Genomic DNA, 17541 nt, shown 5'->3' with positions numbered 1-17541 from the left:
CTGCAGCTGTTCATGGTGGACAATGGGGCGGACGACTGGAGGATAGCCATGACGTACGAGCGCATCTTCTTCATCGTGCTGGAGCTGCTGGTGTGCGCCATCCACCCCATCCCGGGCCATTACCGCTTCACGTGGACGGCGCGGATTGCCTTCACCTACACGCCGTCGACGGCCAATGCCGACGTGGACATCATCCTCTCCATTCCCATGTTCCTGCGCCTCTACCTGATCGGCCGTGTCATGCTGCTGCACAGCAAGCTCTTCACGGACGCCTCGTCGCGCAGCATCGGCGCCCTCAACAAGATCAACTTCAATACACGCTTCGTCATGAAGACCCTCATGACCATCTGCCCCGGCACCGTGCTGCTTGTCTTCAGCATCTCCTCCTGGATCATTGCCGCCTGGACGGTGCGCGTCTGCGAGAGGTAAACAACAGCTAGGGAGTTCCCTAGAGAGGGCAAACCACTGCCGCGCGCCACAGAAACGCACGCCCCACCGCTGTGCACTGTGTGTGTCGGCACTCCCCCGTCTCTCTTTCTCCCTCAGTCTCATTTTCTGTTATCGGTGTCCTGTTGTGTTGTCGTGTTCTGTTCGTCCTCACTAGTCGTACCCCCCCACACACACACACACAAACACACACTACTGACTGAGTGAGAGAAAAAAAACATGAGTTTCATTAGCTCAGCGATCACTACACGAGTCCCTGCTCCTTGTTTTTATGCTATTTTAGCAGCTTTTCCATAATTCATGAGTGTCTAATTGTTTGTTTGCTGAATGGTTTGTTTTGGTAATGCTGAGCAGCCCCAAGGATCCCCGTTCCCTCCAAAACTGCACATCAGGCTTTATCTCAAGGGGGCGGTGGGGATTCTCACAGATTCTCAGAGAAAAGGGAGGAGGCAGGGAAGAGCGTACTTTTTTTTTTCAGACCCCGCACTTTATGCCGAGAAAATTTGAGGTTTATAATTTATTTGATGTTAAGTTGTTTAGTTTGCAGGGGCTGAGGGAGGTGGGATGGGTTGACGTCAGCTCCCGTAAGGCTCGTTATGAGAAATGGCTGCAAGTCAAAAAGTTAAACAGACAAATCAGTCAACAGGAATGCTCGCTGTCAGTCTGTCATGTTGTCAGTCAGTCTTTCGGTCAGTTGCTCTCCTACGTCTTGCCTGCTTTTTTAAAATTTTCTCCCTTTCCCTCCCACTTCCTCCCGTACTTCCTCCCTCTGTTAACACTACTAACAAATTCCCCCTGCACCCTCGAGCCATAGGGTCCAGCAGAGAAAACAGTGTTTGACCTTTGGCTCCACCTCCACATGAAAAAGGAAAGCAGTAGGGTGAGGTGGAACTCGCATCCTAGTTCACCAAGTAGTTTGTTGGCACACATTCAAAAGAACACTCTATTCATCATAGTCTACAGGAACGAATAGCGTTTTGCTGAAGTTACTTGCATGACACCATTTTAAAGTGGTACTGTCACAAGAATGGATATACTGGTATTTAAGTCTTAATTTAACAATGAGAGACACATGTGTTGCCAAATACAGTGAAAATCATGAATCGAAAGTATGGATGGCATTGTTGATGGTGTTCTATTTGTCTAGTAATTTCCCAACACTACAAAGGAAAACTATAGAACCACAGAGAAATTTAACCAAGCTCTTTAGTAAATATTTATGGTATCTATGGTACTACGGATATGTATGGTACTTGAGCCCAACATGCGGCTGGAGTCAACACAATAGAGTGGCTAATAGGGTCAGGAGAGATGATATCCCCATCACCACTCCGTGCCAAACTAGTCCGCAGCAGTGCATGTTATATGAGACAGTCCAATTATGGGTTCAATTTGAAAGTAACATGTTTACGTGTGTTTGGGTGTGTATGTGTTTGTCTTGTGTGTGTGTGTGTGTGCGCATGTGTGTGTGTGTGTGTCTATAATGTTATGTTGTACTTTCTATTTCCCCATTATGCTGCTCCATAGGGATACCATGTGAGTTCTCGCTCTCTAGTGGAAAACGTATCATTTTGCACCGAGCTGGCGCCACTGCTGCCCTGAGTGGGGGAGGGGGGGGGGGGGGGGGGGGGGCGAGGGGCAGCCATCCCCAAAAAACTGCTATCCTTTCCAAACAGAGTATGGCAAAGGAGGACTAGGTATTTCCCTATTAGCTGGCATGAATGTGGCACCTATATATATATTTAAAAAAATGTAATCAGAAAAAAACCATCCAGGCTTTTAGTGGCTAGGAGCATAGGGGAAACCTATGATTTGAGCAGCACTTTGAACCAAGCGTCTCTTTCTAAACTGTTTTATGGTAGCAAAAAGGAGGAGGAGGAAGCGGAGGCGGAGGGAATTTGTGATAAAATTGGAGCAGCTCCTTCAAGTCACCTTCACGAGCAAGCCTGAGGGCAATTCTCGTTTTTTAAATTTTTATTCCTCTTCCTTATGCAATTGTTATAGATCCATAATGTGCCCACTCTTTCCAGCATCTACTTCAAAGATTTTGCTGAGGAACAAAAGCTTTTTAGTCCTTTGGGTTCACACACATTACCATTTCATTATGTGTCTCCCCTCACAGAATTGATTGAATGATGTCATAATGGTTAGGTATTCAACAGGTTTTTGTCACTTTTTCCCAGCTGATTCAGTTTGCTCCAGACGTGGCAAAGGAAATTCATCTGAGATAAATATTCACACAAGACATCCGTGCTTATTTGAGGTGAAAATAAACGTCAAGTCATTTGTCTGGTCAAAATCGTTAATGTGGATTTGAGCTTGATTTGGACACATTTTTTTAACCAAAGTTCTAACATTTAACCATATTATAATAACCCCATTAACCCGTAAACATTATACAAAAAGCTCTACAGCTAGGATGGGGAATAGTGAGAGTGTTGCTATGCATTCTAGCACAGTTTCAAAAATGGAGTCATGAGGAGATTGTTTTCTTCGAGGCAAAGGCAGTGTCTCCAGTTTGAGGTTTCAAAACATGGATTGAGTGATCACCTGTGGTAAACAATGAAACAGCATGGGGGTCTTCATGTTTACTGCTCTCGATCACATCATTCCAACTCACCCAAAAAAGAGGCGCTTGTTTTCCAAAGTGCTGGGTGTGAGTTAGGAAATTAATCTGCTGATGCGCTGTTACATTGGCCACGCTCCTGAGCCAAAGGGCAGAACGATGTGAGATTGGACAAGCACAGAGTCTATCTGCAATACACCTAGCCGGGGGGAAGGGTTGACACATGGTGGGTGGAGGGAAGGGGTGGGTGGCGGAGTTGGCAGGAACCGTGACGGTACAGTAGATGGAACCACTGCTGGTCACTGCAGCTCCAGAGCTCCCTACTTTATCTAAGCTCCTCAGTCTTTTGGCTTTCCTATCAAAGTCCCTCCCTTTTACGTCATGATCCTTTATGGATATCCTACTACTGTAACCATCTAACGTGGCATGCTTGCAGTTTTTCCTCATCCTCCCCACTTATTTCTCTTTCCTTATCCATAACCAGCAGGCCTAATCCAGTCAGAACTCAGATACACTTGCATGCCTTGCCTGTCTCCCCTCCAGTCCTATCTCTTCTCTCCAACTCTCTCTCCCTCACTCTCTCTCTCTCTGAAAACGAAACACTCTTCTTCGAGGCTACATGAGACCGTTGTTTCTCATCTCGGTCTTCCTGAGGACCTCTGGTCATCTAACAAGCTTTGGAAAGTCAGGAGACTTTCCCTCGCCACAGATGAACAGGGTTGAGTTACTAGCCTTTTACTGACTGATATCCAGTGTGTGTTGTTGTCACTTAGCCACAAGATACAGTTCACAGCAAGGGTGGAATCCTAACTTGAGAGACGTGTGTGCTTGAACTTGAACTTTCACGGCAACTCAAAAGTTTTGTGTAAATCACGCATTGGTGTTTGGGTAAAAAGTTCACGTTCTGTGTGCTTTTCTCAAGTTTGGATTTGGCTGTTAATGATGTACAGGCCATATCCTGACTTGAGAGATATGTGTGTGAAACTTTGAAATTCCACAAAGATTTCATGAAGGATATGTGGGTCTGTTCAAGTTTGCACGTATGCTGCTCGGGTTTCAGAAATGGCCCTCTTGGATTCATTTTCCTAGCCTTTCATAAACTCTCAAAATGTTCTCATTATGTGGTAATATAACATTTAACTCCACACACACGAACTGAACACACTGTATGTTGTGTGGAAGATGGTCCAGGTAGACTTCTAGACCTTCAAGAAAAGTTATTCTGAGTTGTATTTTGTGTACTATTGGAGTATACCCCCACTCTCTGTATTTATCATGCCATTGATAGTCCATGCAGTATTATTACTGACTATGGACAAGCTTGACCTAACAACATTCTGAAACATGGAGGATGTTTATGTTTATCAAAGAGAGCTTTTGTAGTCACTACAGTACTTTTCCATGAGGCTATACAAAAGCTTTCCTCTTCAGGCCAAAATTGCTGTTTAAAGGAGATATGTTCTGTGTTGTCTTGTGCTATCTGATACTTTTGCTTGGGTTTCTTATTTTTTGTTGCGTTTGCTGTGGTATGGCTTGCTTCGCTTGCGGCGTAATTAGACTTAGTTTCAAATCGATTTTATTACAATTTCGTTTAGTAAATGGCAATGAAAAGAGAGAATTTCTAGAATCCTTGAAATGATTGCTACAATCCTTGTGGAGTGCTTGCTCTGCATTTTGGCTTGATGTGCGAACACAATTAGGATTAAACTCAACTGCAAACTGCAAACCTATCTGTATCTGTTTACTGCCGTTGACATCCTCCCCTCTTACATTTCAACATATTTGTCCCAAAATAATCTATGCCACTGCTCAAAATCAAGGAGACTCGTTCAAAATCCTTAAATGTGCTACGATTTATTTTTGCTTGATACAGTATGATGAATTACTGTAGAAAAAGGCTGCTGTTTTTACACGGACAAGCTAAGGCATATGACAAGTCACATTTGAATGTTCTATCCCCATGCAGAGGCTTATATTAGGAGCAAATTAACCTGTCCAAAATGTTGCCTGCTCTAGGCAGAGGTGGGACCAAGTCATTATTATTTGAGTCACAAGCATGTCTCAAGTGTCAAGGTCCAAGTCTCAAGTCGAGTCACAAGTAGAACGGACGACTCCCGAGTCAAGTCCAAGTTGTGCATTCTAAGAGCAAGTCAGGTCAGGTCATATGTTTTTTCAAGTCAAGTAAAGAAAATTCTATACAGGCAATGACTTGTTCAACTAAAAATATATTACTTTGTCTTCAACACATTTTGATTATGCAAGAATTAATTTTAACAACAAATTCTAAATGCAAGCTTCATTAGTAAATTATCAATTTCAAGCAATTTTGAAATACCAAAAGATGCTAGTAATTGTTGCGTGATGCCCCATTGTTGGTGAGCTTGCAAACCAAACAGTTCATATTCTGGATCACCAAACTATTTTTGGAGATGCATATTTCTTCTCTCCCTACAATTTGAAGTTTGCGCTGCACCCGATCATATAGCTGTACAGCAAATCAGCAATCTGTTCGCTAGCTTAGTGGTTTTCACACTTTTTGACCTGCGATTCCAAAAAAGGAGTGGTTCAAAGCTTGCAGCCCACGCACACGCACACAGGGTAAACTCGAACGCGAAATCCCTGTGCAAATGTAGCCTGTCATTTCAGCCATAAACGGTGATGCGTTTTCAAAAAGCATACAGAAATAAATACAGATACAGAAATAAACAGTGTTTTACATCTGCATTTTGAGCTGAAAGTCTTTAATGTTATCAGTTAATATCAACTGGGGATATCATGTCACATTGTCACTTCTCTAAAGTCCAGAGCAAGTAGGATCATATGGCCTACCTGCAATGATGTTTATAAACCATGGATTGCTGATGCTATGTATTGGCCATCGAGAGGCTTTGAAACCACCGGTCGGCCATATTGGCACTCCCCAGTAAAAGCATTCCTCCATAGAAATGAATGAAATGTTTCAAGGACAAAATTACAAACCAAAAAAATGTTGTAGTGGGAACAGTAACATTAGTAATAAAAAAAGTATACTTTTTTATATTACATTTATATTTTTAGCTCACATAATTTAATTTAAAAGTATGTATTAAAGTGTCTGTAATATAACACGTGGCAAAAAAATGCTGCTTGCTGATCCATATACAGTATTGTGTCCACAATTGCCGGTTAAACCCGTTTTTGTCAATTTCAGGTTTAATCAGACTTGCATGCAGCATGCCATACAAGCAACAAATAATGCTTTATTTGGCATTATCATTGTCTACTGTGTAATGTTGTCTTTATACTGTATGTAACAGTTACAATTCCTTCCAACCAATCTTATTGGTAAATGTATATATGTTACATTATATTACTGCATAGAACTGACAACAGGATTTTGGGAAGTTTTGAATACTCATGACTGAGAGAGGCCTTGTTCATGAAATCCCTCCAATAGCTTAGAGGACGCATTGTCAGTTATTGCTACTGTATATCCCCGGGACAAACCATCTGTCTCTTGCATGAGCTCATCCAAACATGGTGAGAGAGGGAGATAAAGAAATCTGGGGGAGATGGCCAGGGTTAAAAGACCAGATGACACAAAGAGGAAAAAGCAGCCCACGGCCATATAACTGCATCCATTTTTAACCCATTCCCATCAGGGATGGGTTGTGTACTTCCAACCTGGACCTAAATCTGTCTCCCTCCATTTAGTATGATATGTTACGTATGGTATGTATTCATTTATGGATGTCCATCATCCATTTCATGAGATGTTATGAAACACAATTCGTATGATATGTTACGAATTGCAATTAGTACAATATGTTACGAATTTGCAATACGTATGATATGTTACAAATTCCTATTTGTTGTGGCTAATGTTAGTTATGTGGCTAAGTGGCTAATGCTAGCTAGGTGGATAACGTTAGCTAGGCTAGGGGTAGGGTGAAGGTTAAGGTTAGGGTTAGCTAACATGATAAGTAGTTGCAAAGTAGCTCAAAAGTAGTAAGTAGTTGCAATGTTGCTAATTAGCTAAAATGCTTAAGTGGTCTCTGAAGAGATTTGAACACATAACCTTTGGGTTGCTAGTGTAACGGTGGTTCTCCTCCTCTTCAACCGAAGAGGAGGAGTAGTGATTGAACCAAGGCGCAGCGGGTTGTGAATACATAATTTAATAAAGACACGACAAAACAATGAAGACAGAAAACGACCTAGACTTGAATAAACTACAAAATAACAAAACCGAAATGTATAGACAGACCTGAACAATACGAACTTACAAATAACGCGAAGAACGTACGAACAGGGAAAATAGACTACACAAAATGACGATGTACAAAACAAACCGAACAGTCCCGTATGGTGCGACAAACACTGACACAGGAGACAACCACCCACAACGAACACTGTGAAACAACCTACCTAAATATGACTCTCAATTAGAGGAACGCCAAACACCTGCCTCTAATTGAGAGCCATACCAGGCAACCCTTAAACCAACATAGAAACAGACAACATAGAATGCCCACCCAAACTCACGTCCTGACCAACTAACACATACAACAAACTAACAGAAATAGGTCAGGAACGTGACATAACCCCCCCCTTAAGGTGCGAACTCCGGGCGCACCAGCACAAAGTCTAGGGGAGGGTCTGGGTGGGCATCTGACCACGGTGGTGGCTCAGGCTCAGGGCGAGGTCCCCACCCCACCATAGTCAATCCCAGCTTACATCTCCCCCTACAAATGACCACCCTCATATTACACCCACTTAATCTTTTGGGTAACATCGAGACAAGGGGCAGCACCGGGATAGAGGGATAGCTCAGGACAGAGGGATAGCTCAGGACATAGGGATAGCTCAGGATAGAGAGGTAGCTCAGGATAGAGAGGTAGCTCAGGATAGAGGGGCAACTCCGGACTGAAAGGCAGCTCCGGACAGAGAGACAGCTCTGGACTGAGGGGCAGTTCTGGACAAATAGCCGCTCTGGGCTGAGGGACAGCTCATGACTGGCTGACGGCTCTGGACGCTCATGGCTGGCTGACGGCTCTGGACGCTCATGGCTGGCTGACGGCTCTGGACGCTCATGGCTGGCTGACGGCTCTGGACGCTCATGGCTGACTGACGGCTCTGGACGCTCATGGCTCACTGACGGCTCTGGCAGATCCTGTCTGGTTGGCGGCTCTGGCAGATCCTGTCTGGTTGGCGGCTCTGGCAGATCCTGTCTGGTTGGCGGCCCTGGCAGATCCTGTCTGGTTGGCGGCTCTGGCAGATCCTGTCTGGTTGGCGGCTCTGGCAGATCCTGACTGACGAATGGCTCTAGCGGCTCCTGACTGACTAACGGCTCTGACGGCTCGGGACAGACGGGCGGCTCTAATGGCTCGGGACAGACGGATGGCTCAGACGGCGCTGGGGAGACGGATGGCTCAGATGGCGCTGGGGAGACGGATGGCTCAGATGGCGCTGAGGAGACGGATGGCTCAGATGGCGCTGCGGAGACGGATGGCTCAGATGGCGCTGCGGAGACGGATGGCTCAGACTGATCCTGTCTGGCGGAAGGCTCTGTAGGCTCATGGCAGACGGGCAGTTCATGCGGCGCTTGGCAGACGGACAGTTCAGGCGCCGTTGGGCAGACGGCAGACTCTGGCCGGCTGAGACGCACTGTAGACCTGGTGCGTGGTGCCGGAACTGGAGGCACCGGACTGGAGACACGCACTTCAAGCCTAGTGCGGGGAGCAGGGACAGGGCACACTGGACTCTCAAAACGTACTATATGCCTGGTGCGTGGTACCGGCACTGGTGGCACCGGGCTGAGTGCACGCACCTCAGGACGAGTACGGGGAGAAGGAACAGTGTGTACAGGGCTCTGGAGACGCACAGGTGGCTTAGTGCGTGGTGCCGGAACTGGAGGCACCGGGCTGGAGACACGCACCATAGAGAGAGTGCGTGGAGGAGGAACAGGGCTCTGGAAACGCACTGGAAGCCTGGTGCGTGGTGTAGGCACTGGTGGTACTGGGCTGGGGCGGGGAGGTAGCGCCGGAAATACCGGACCGTGCAGGCGTACTGGCTCCCTTGAGCACCGAGCCTGCCCAACCTTACCTGGTTGAATGCTCCCCGTCGCCCGACCAGTGCGGGGAGGTGGAATAACCCGCACCGGGCTATGTAGGCGAACCGGGGACACCATGCGTAAGGCTGGTGCCATGTAAGCCGGCCCAAGGAGACGTACTGGTGGCCAGATATGTAGAGCCGGCTTCATGGCACTTGGCTCAATGCTCAATCTAGCCCTACCAGTGCGGGGAGGTGGAATAACCCGCACCGGGCTATGCACACGTACAGGAGACACCGTGCGCTCTACTGCGTAACACGGTGTCTGCCCGTACTCCCGCTCTCCACGGTAAGCCTGGGAAGTGGGCGCAGGTCTCCTACCTGCCCTTGGCCCACTACCTCTTAGCCCCCCCCCCAAGAAATTTTTGGGTGGTACTCACGGGCTTTTCGGGCTTCCGTGCTAGACGCGTCCCCTCATAACGCCGGTTCCCTTCTCCGATTGCCTCTGCTCTCCTCAGTGCCTCCAGCTGTTCCCATGGGAGGCGATCCCTTCCAGCCAGGATCTCCTCCCATGTGTAGCAACCTTTACCCTCCAAAACATCGTCCCAAGTCCATTCCTCCTTCTTGCGCTGTCCCTTCCTCTGATTACACCGCTGCTTGATTCTGGATTGGTGGGTGGTTCTGTAACGATGGTTCTCCTCCTCTTCAACCGAAGAGGAGGAGTAGTGATTGAACCAAGGCGCAGCGGGTTGTGAATACATAATTTAATAAAGACACGACAAAACAATGAAGACAGAAAACGACCTAGACTTGAATAAACTACAAAATAACAAAACCGAAATGTATAGACAGACCTGAACAATACGAACTTACAAATAACGCGAAGAACGTACGAACAGGGAAAATAGACTACACAAAATGACGATGTACAAAACAAACCGAACAGTCCCGTATGGTGCGACAAACACTGACACAGGAGACAACCACCCACAACGAACACTGTGAAACAACCTACCTAAATATGACTCTCAATTAGAGGAACGCCAAACACCTGCCTCTAATTGAGAGCCATACCAGGCAACCCTTAAACCAACATAGAAACAGACAACATAGAATGCCCACCCAAACTCACGTCCTGACCAACTAACACATACAACAAACTAACAGAAATAGGTCAGGAACGTGACAGCTAAACATTCACGTTTTATGCCCCCATCCACCCTCCTTTTGTTTTTGCCTTAAAGGCATACTTCAGGATTTTGGCAATGAAGCCCTTTACCTACTTCTATTTTTATGTCTCTGCGTCCAGTATGAAGGAAGTTAGAGGTAGTTTCCTAGCCAATTCTAACTAGCGTTAGCACAATGACTGGAAGTCTATGGTATCTACTAGCTTGCTAGCAGGTACCCATAGACTTCCATTCATTGCGCTAACGCTAGTTAGTAATTGTGCTAACCCTAGTTAGCAACTTCCTTCAAACTGTGCACAGAGGCATAAAAATGGTATCCACTGGTTCATTTGACTGTGGAAATAGATAAAGGGCTTCATTGCCAAAATTCTGAGGTATGTAACCATACCAAATGTAACTTACTGTATATTGTACTAATTTGAGTGTCCCGGATTTACATTTGTTATGTTACATCTAGTCTATGAGACCAGGCTGGTATTTCAACACCACCCAGGACAGTGATGTTGTTTATGACAATTACATTCTTCAATGGTCTCTTTTGTGTTGGCTGATGCGGTAGATATATGGTGATGTCACAGGTTAGGTTGTTTTCAACAGTGTGAATCAAGTAGTATTCCCGTATTCACATGTTCTAAAGCCCTTTTTGGAAGGTGTATTTATATCTAGTTTTCTCAGCTGTGTGTACTTGCAAATAGAGTCGCTGACGAAGTGAGGAAATGCAGAGTTTTTTGATGGAGTGATCATACAAACAATGAAAAGTCTATAACACAAGGATGTTTTGAAAGCCTACTTCTATGGGATATTTTGCAAGGGTGGGAGACATTTTAGTTCAGACAATTCCAATTGTCTCGCACTAGGTCGAAAGTGGTGCCAGCTCTTCTCCATGCAATGCCAACACTACACAGTATATTGAGAGCTTCAAAATGCCATCGATTGGTTCTGCGTCCGTAGCTTCTAGTGCCTATATCACTGTAGTCTATGGACATTTGTCTATTTGTGTCCTTTTCAAGATTCATAGATTTTTGTGAAAACCTACCTACAGTTTTGTACGCAAAAAAAAAAATGTAATTACACACCCAACGTAGTCCAGCCTTAAATGTAGAGATTCACAATAAAACGTATTCTTAAAGCAAATATATCCCGATACAGAGAAACATACACTGTGCAATGTTATACCATTACGGAAATTGAGAACCCTCTAGCAACCTCTAGCATTGTGTAATGCTCTAATCGCTTTCACCAGCCTGGAATAATTTGGACACTACGGCATTTAAAGTACTCCTCCTACAAAGGCGTCACTGGTGCCGTCAAGAGCATCCATGCAATTTGAGACAGTTCCAGTGTGCAAACGACAGATCTACCCAACCCTGATGAACCGAGCTGATTGAGTGGAACTCATGATTCACTAAACAATTAACACGACGTAGAAGCAAATGACTCTTAAGGACATATTTCACCTCTGTTTTACTACTTAACGTCACATTAATCAGAGGGTAAAATAGGAATCCGTGTATTATGTTGACGAACGACTTCCATCAGGTTCTGTCACATCATTTGTGACCTGGAATGACTCATGTCTCTGCCCGTTTTAAATCGTAGATTGTCTAAAATGAGCACATTAGTCACTATTGTGGTCCCCTCCTTGCTCTAAGCCTTGTCAGGAGGCATGCTATTGAAGGCGAAGAGTCCAGGTGAAAGAGACAGGGACGTCAAAAACATTGAGCTTCTTAATGCGTTTTTACTCCTGCTTACAGATAAAACACTGTCAAAGTAAATATTCAACCCCCATCCACTAGACAATATTGCGATATTTGTCAAGGATGGTTTTCATTTTTAAATAGATCTCAGATTTTGTTGTCGCTCTCTTTGCTCTCAATATACTGGCTTTTCAGCATGCAGGATGCGGACATCTTTTTAACGCCTGCATGGTATTGTATCGACTTGCTTTTTTGCATGCCATACGGTAGCTTGAACCCACACTATTCACTCTGAGGAAAAAAGGATCATGTTGTTTTTCCTGACATTGAGCATGAAACCAGAGTTGAGTTAAGCATATAAGAGTTTAGCAGCTGCTGAAGGCATGATTAGTTGGTTAATGAAAGTGAACTGTCTAAGAGGAGATTTTTTAAGAAGCCTTTCTTTTGAGGAAACTTTGAGCTCCAACATAGTTCATCTGCCCCAGCTGTTCCAAACTCTATTTATGCCTTGAATAGGTGGAATTGTTCCGGCCATTTGAATTCCACATGCTGGGTCACAACTGCATAATCGAGGCATTAGCATATTTATAATTGGTATAACAAAGGTCCCTTTCGGATAAAATCTCTGCGAGCAGAAAACATCATCCTCTATATCAGGGGCGGACTCAGACCAGAAGTCATCTCTGGCATTTCAAAACATTGGCCCTTTTTTTCCCTTAAGGCCCCCACTATGGCCCATTTATTTCCTTGATGCCTCCACACTGGCCCATTGTATTCCTTGAGGCTCCCATTATTCGCCAGATAATTCTTATTTTGCACAAAAAAAGTTGCAGGTCCAATACATAAAAAATGGACCAGCCCATTTGGCATTTGCTCTATATCCTTAATAGTCACCCTGTGTACTTTTGAGAGTTGTCAGTAATACAATTGAACAATGAGCCTCAGTATTTTGACTCCTCCTAGACAGCTCCTTAGCCAATCAGGGAAATGTTATGTAAAGAAAGGGAGGGTTGGGCTGGACATGCATATGTTGGGACTTTTCCCCACAATGCAAGGGGATGGGAATGTCTTTATGAATGTTCAATCAATTATATATTTACTGTGTTTTTGGGAGCATTTGGCTATCGCATGGTTGTCTGCCATTTTGAAGAAAACAAAAACTGTGAAGTGACGAAGTTTGAAGGGATGATGTTCATAACCAAACCTTTGTTGGGGTAGTTAAAACTCTTCACATTAGAGATCCAAAGTATTTTTTTCCCTATCATGTTGGAAGAAACGAGAATTGACTCTCCAAAATTATGTCGATGGTCAATATTTTGGTGCATTGATTTTGTATTTGTTGGAGATGAGTGCTGATCAAAATGGTTATAGTATTTTAGAATGCCAGTGGTTAGTTCGTATTAAAATCCTGTAAAACTTAAAGCTAATTGCCTGCGGTTCTCATAATGCTTAAATGCATAGCTGCATAACTTACTGTATGTTACTTCCTCATTCCAATCATCTTGTAATTTCAGGTGTACGTCTGGATTTATGTCCATTTTTAAATGCTTCTCAATTGAAATCATCTATCTTCTCATGTTGATTGATAGACACTGATACATATAGTATATGTTCAGTGTTTTGCTGTGGAGAATTCTCAAACCACCATCACCATAATTTGGCTACTCATTGAATGATTGAATGTTGAACTTAATTTACCACAGAGCATTGACAAAAAAACTATGGTAGATTGGAATGCAATGGCACAACTTCATAACGTTTGACCATTTTGTTTCCAACATGGATTGGGTGCCTTTTAGATGTTTAGTGCAGGCATGATGAAAGGTGAAACACTTTGCACATATTGTATAGCTTCTTTAACAGCAACCACCTCTGTTAGTTCATGGCCTGTCCAGCATGCTCAGGTTCCCTTTACAGTATTGGGTGTCACTGATGGGTATCTTCCTCTGTTTCTCTCTTCCTTACTTTAGGTATCATGACACACAGGAAGTGACCAGTAACTTCCTGGGAGCCATGTGGCTCATCTCTATTACCTTCCTCTCCATTGGCTACGGAGACATGGTACCTAACACGTACTGTGGGAAAGGCGTATGTCTGCTTACAGGGATCATGGTATGTTATCGGTCATTGGAAATGAGGTTGTGTGTTTGTTTCATGCACTATTTCATGACTAATGGGCATATTATTCCCATGAAACAGCCATGTTTGAAATCTGAAATCTTGTGTTTCTTCAACTTGCTTTATTCTAGAGCAGCTCAACATTTCCTCCAAACTGTCACCACCCATACAGTACTAACACAATGACCCAACTCAGCAGTCACCTTTCAGAGGTTAATTGATTAATTGATTTATGGCCCTGACTATGTTTCTGACCAATAGGGAGCGGGCTGCACTGCGCTGGTGGTCGCCGTGGTAGCCAGGAAGTTGGAGTTGACCAAGGCTGAGAAGCATGTCCACAACTTCATGATGGACACACAACTCTGCAAACGAGTGAGTCACTCCGCTCTCGCTTTAGTGGCACCATTGATCTTCCACCACGGAGCACTAAAGTAAATGTCACATCACTTACTGTATGGGAGGTTGTCTAAAAATAATACAAGAACTGTCGTTTATGGTGGAACATGGTATTGATGGAACATGGTATTAATAACTGTTAAAAAGTACAAACAAATTCATGTCCCTGGTGGTCCTTTGTAGCTCAGTTGGTAGACCATGACGCATGTAATGAACAGTGGTGGAAAAAGTACCCAATTGTCAAACTTTAGTAAAAGTAAAGATACTTTAATAGAAAATTACTCAAGTAAAAGTCACCAGGTAAAATACTACTTGAGTAAAAGTTCACAAGTATTTGGTTGTAAATATACTTACGTATCACAAGTAAGGCTTCCCGAGTGGCGCAGTGGACTCCGGCACTGCATCGCAGTGTTGTGGTGTCACTACAGCCTGGGGTTCAATCCCAGGCTGTGTCACAACCGTCTGTGACCGGGAGTCCCATAGGTCAGTGCATAATTGGCCCAGCATCATCCAGGGGAGGGTTTGGCCGGGGGGGCTTTACTTGGCTCATCACGCTCTAGCAACTCCTTGTGGTGGGCTGTGCGCCTGCAGGCTGACTTGGTTGTCAGTTGAACGGTGTTTCCTCCAACACATTGGTGCAGCTGGCTTCCGGGTTAAGTGAGCGGGTGTTAAGATGTGTGGCTTGGCGGGTCATGTTTTGGAGGACGCATGACTTGACCTTCGCCTTTCCTGAGCCCGTTGGGGAGTTGCGGTGATGAGACAAGATCGTAGTCACGAAATATGTAAATCAAAATATTTCTATAAAGTATCACAAGTAAATGTAATTGCTAAAATATATGCTTAAGTATCAAAACTAAAAATAATTTCAAATTCCTTATGTTAAGCAAAACAGATGACACCATTCTTGTTTAAAACATTTCCAGATAGCCAGGGTCACACTCCGACACACAGACATAATTTACAAACGAAGCATGTGTGTTTAGATTCCGTCAGCTCAGAGGCAGTAGGAATGACCAGGGAGGAATTGGACCATTTTCCTGTCCTACTAAGCATTCAAAATGTAACGAGTACTTTTGGGTGTCAGAGTAAAAAGTACATTCTTTTCTTTAGGAATGCAGTGAAGTAAAAGTAAAAGTTGTCAAAAATATAAATAGTAAAGTAAAGTACAGATACCCCAAAAAATGACAAAACTATTTTTACTTAAGTACTTTACACTACTGGTAGTGGGTTTGATTGCTGGGACAATCCATACGTAAAATGTATTGTTAGGTTCTAATTCTCAGAGTTAAAAAACTCTACGGACACTATGAAAGCTTAACCAAGTTTATTCTGACCAGAGGATAAATATAGCTGCATTAGACAAAACATGTTTCCACCACCACAAGTATATATACTCCAATTTAGGCACTCCTCCTTCTCTCCAATCCTTACATCAATTATGGTCCGATAGGAAGACGAAGTAATTGGGTAATAAACCATAAGGTTTAAGGGGATCTGACCTGGCCTCAACCCCTCATTTGCCTAATCCACAGATGTCCACCCGTATCCCCTATAGGGATCCTGTGACTTCCTCACATCCAACCAACACATTCCAAAGCCATCTGGCTCCTACAGAAAACCAATAACTTCTGATGTAAAAACCAGCCTACCACTCCTCAGATACTATACTTCAGTATGCATGCGTGACATGAAAGTCACTTTGACTAAAAGCATCCCCTAAATGGCATATATTAAATATTATTATGATAAGATGTATTTTAATCGGTTTACCTTTCTCAGTTCCCTACAAGTCTACCTTTCTCAATGCAGTTTACCTTTCTCAATTCCTCTAAAAGTAAATCCATAAAGAGCATATGTTACAAAGCAGGTGTTATTCGAGACACCAGTGTTGTAGTACTCGAGCCCGGTCTCGAGACCACATATTGAGTGTCTCAGTCTTGTCTTTGTTTCAGATACATTTTTACATGGTCTGGACTCAGCGCATAAAAGTGATTAGCCAGGCCAAAAATATATACACTCCTTTCTTGAAACATTAATATCATATCGCCTATTGACACCTGGGATTCCTACTTTACTCATAACATTACTGTCCTTTACTTTCGTTGAAAAATATCCTCAAACTTTGTCCACATTTCCTTGACTTGCTGGTAGGGAAGAGTGTGAGTAATTGTAACGGTCTTTATATTTGTAATAGACATGTTGGAGCAGTGGCGAACCTATTGGACATAGGCCTTCGGTGTGTGACAGGTTTGTGATTCTGAAAGGACAGCAACCATAATACCAGCTTACTTATGTAGGAGAGTGCACTTTTTGTAAAGCACAAAGGGCCAGTGGTGTAGTGGAGGCTACAAGCAGGTATACACCCTATACCCACTTTTTGTCCAGTGGGAATTGCCTATACTCACTTCTTAATCCCCACTGTTGCATATCAAAGTAGTATAGTGGATGTATACGATTTATTAAGCCTACACAATCGCAAAGCATATATTTACATGCGCTCAGCACACATAGCCTAGTTTCAGCGGAATATCATCTGCAGGCAGCAAGAGCACGCAGCTCTCAACTGGTTGTCCACGGAGCAGCTCACAGAAGAATGACATCTCTAGCCGGTAGGTAGGAAAGACATTTCGACTTATATTCACCAGTAAATGCTAACTAAGTCAACAATGGGTATGTAAAAGACGTATTGAAAAAGTTTGGTCCATAGTCTTAGTTATTAGGCTATTTGTGATGTGTAATCCAGTCATCATGGCTGTTTGCATTGTTAGGTTCTAATTTTCAGAGTAAATAACTCACGGACACTAGAGAAGCTTAACCAAGTGAAATTTTTCCCAATGGGTGAAGTCTCCTTTTTATCGCTAAACATTGCGTCATTCTTGCTAAGCAGGGAGCTAAGTGACATGATCCTTCAATGGTTTCTCCCTGTATCAGTACTGCCACATGCGATCATGTTCCCTGCACTCAGCCCCTCCCAAGCTTCATTATGGCACCCCTCATGTCTCTTTTGTAACTAATGTTCCTATACTTCTGAGTATAACAATGTTCAAAGTTTCACACCGAATCCAACAGTCCCTCCTCTTGAACAATAGCTTCCTACTGTTCA

General features: G+C 43.8%; 1 protein-coding gene across 1 annotated transcript in view; it reads left to right on the top strand.

The window, feature by feature from the left end:
* The window catches only part of LOC120055503 (small conductance calcium-activated potassium channel protein 2-like), a 38623-nt gene that overhangs the window by 5813 nt on the left and 15269 nt on the right, over positions 1–17541 (top strand). Inside the window, exons 3-5 of the mRNA XM_039003367.1 lie at positions 7–425; positions 13895–14036; positions 14304–14414. Coding sequence (XP_038859295.1) covers positions 7–425; positions 13895–14036; positions 14304–14414 — 672 coding nt within the window. The remainder of the gene's footprint in view (positions 1–6; positions 426–13894; positions 14037–14303; positions 14415–17541) is intronic.

This window comes from Salvelinus namaycush, chromosome 11 (genome assembly GCF_016432855.1).
Source record: "Salvelinus namaycush isolate Seneca chromosome 11, SaNama_1.0, whole genome shotgun sequence".
NCBI classification, from domain to species: Eukaryota; Metazoa; Chordata; class Actinopteri; order Salmoniformes; family Salmonidae; genus Salvelinus; species Salvelinus namaycush.
Note: the sequence above shows the minus strand (reverse complement) of the source record. Positions and strands in the feature narration are given on the sequence as shown.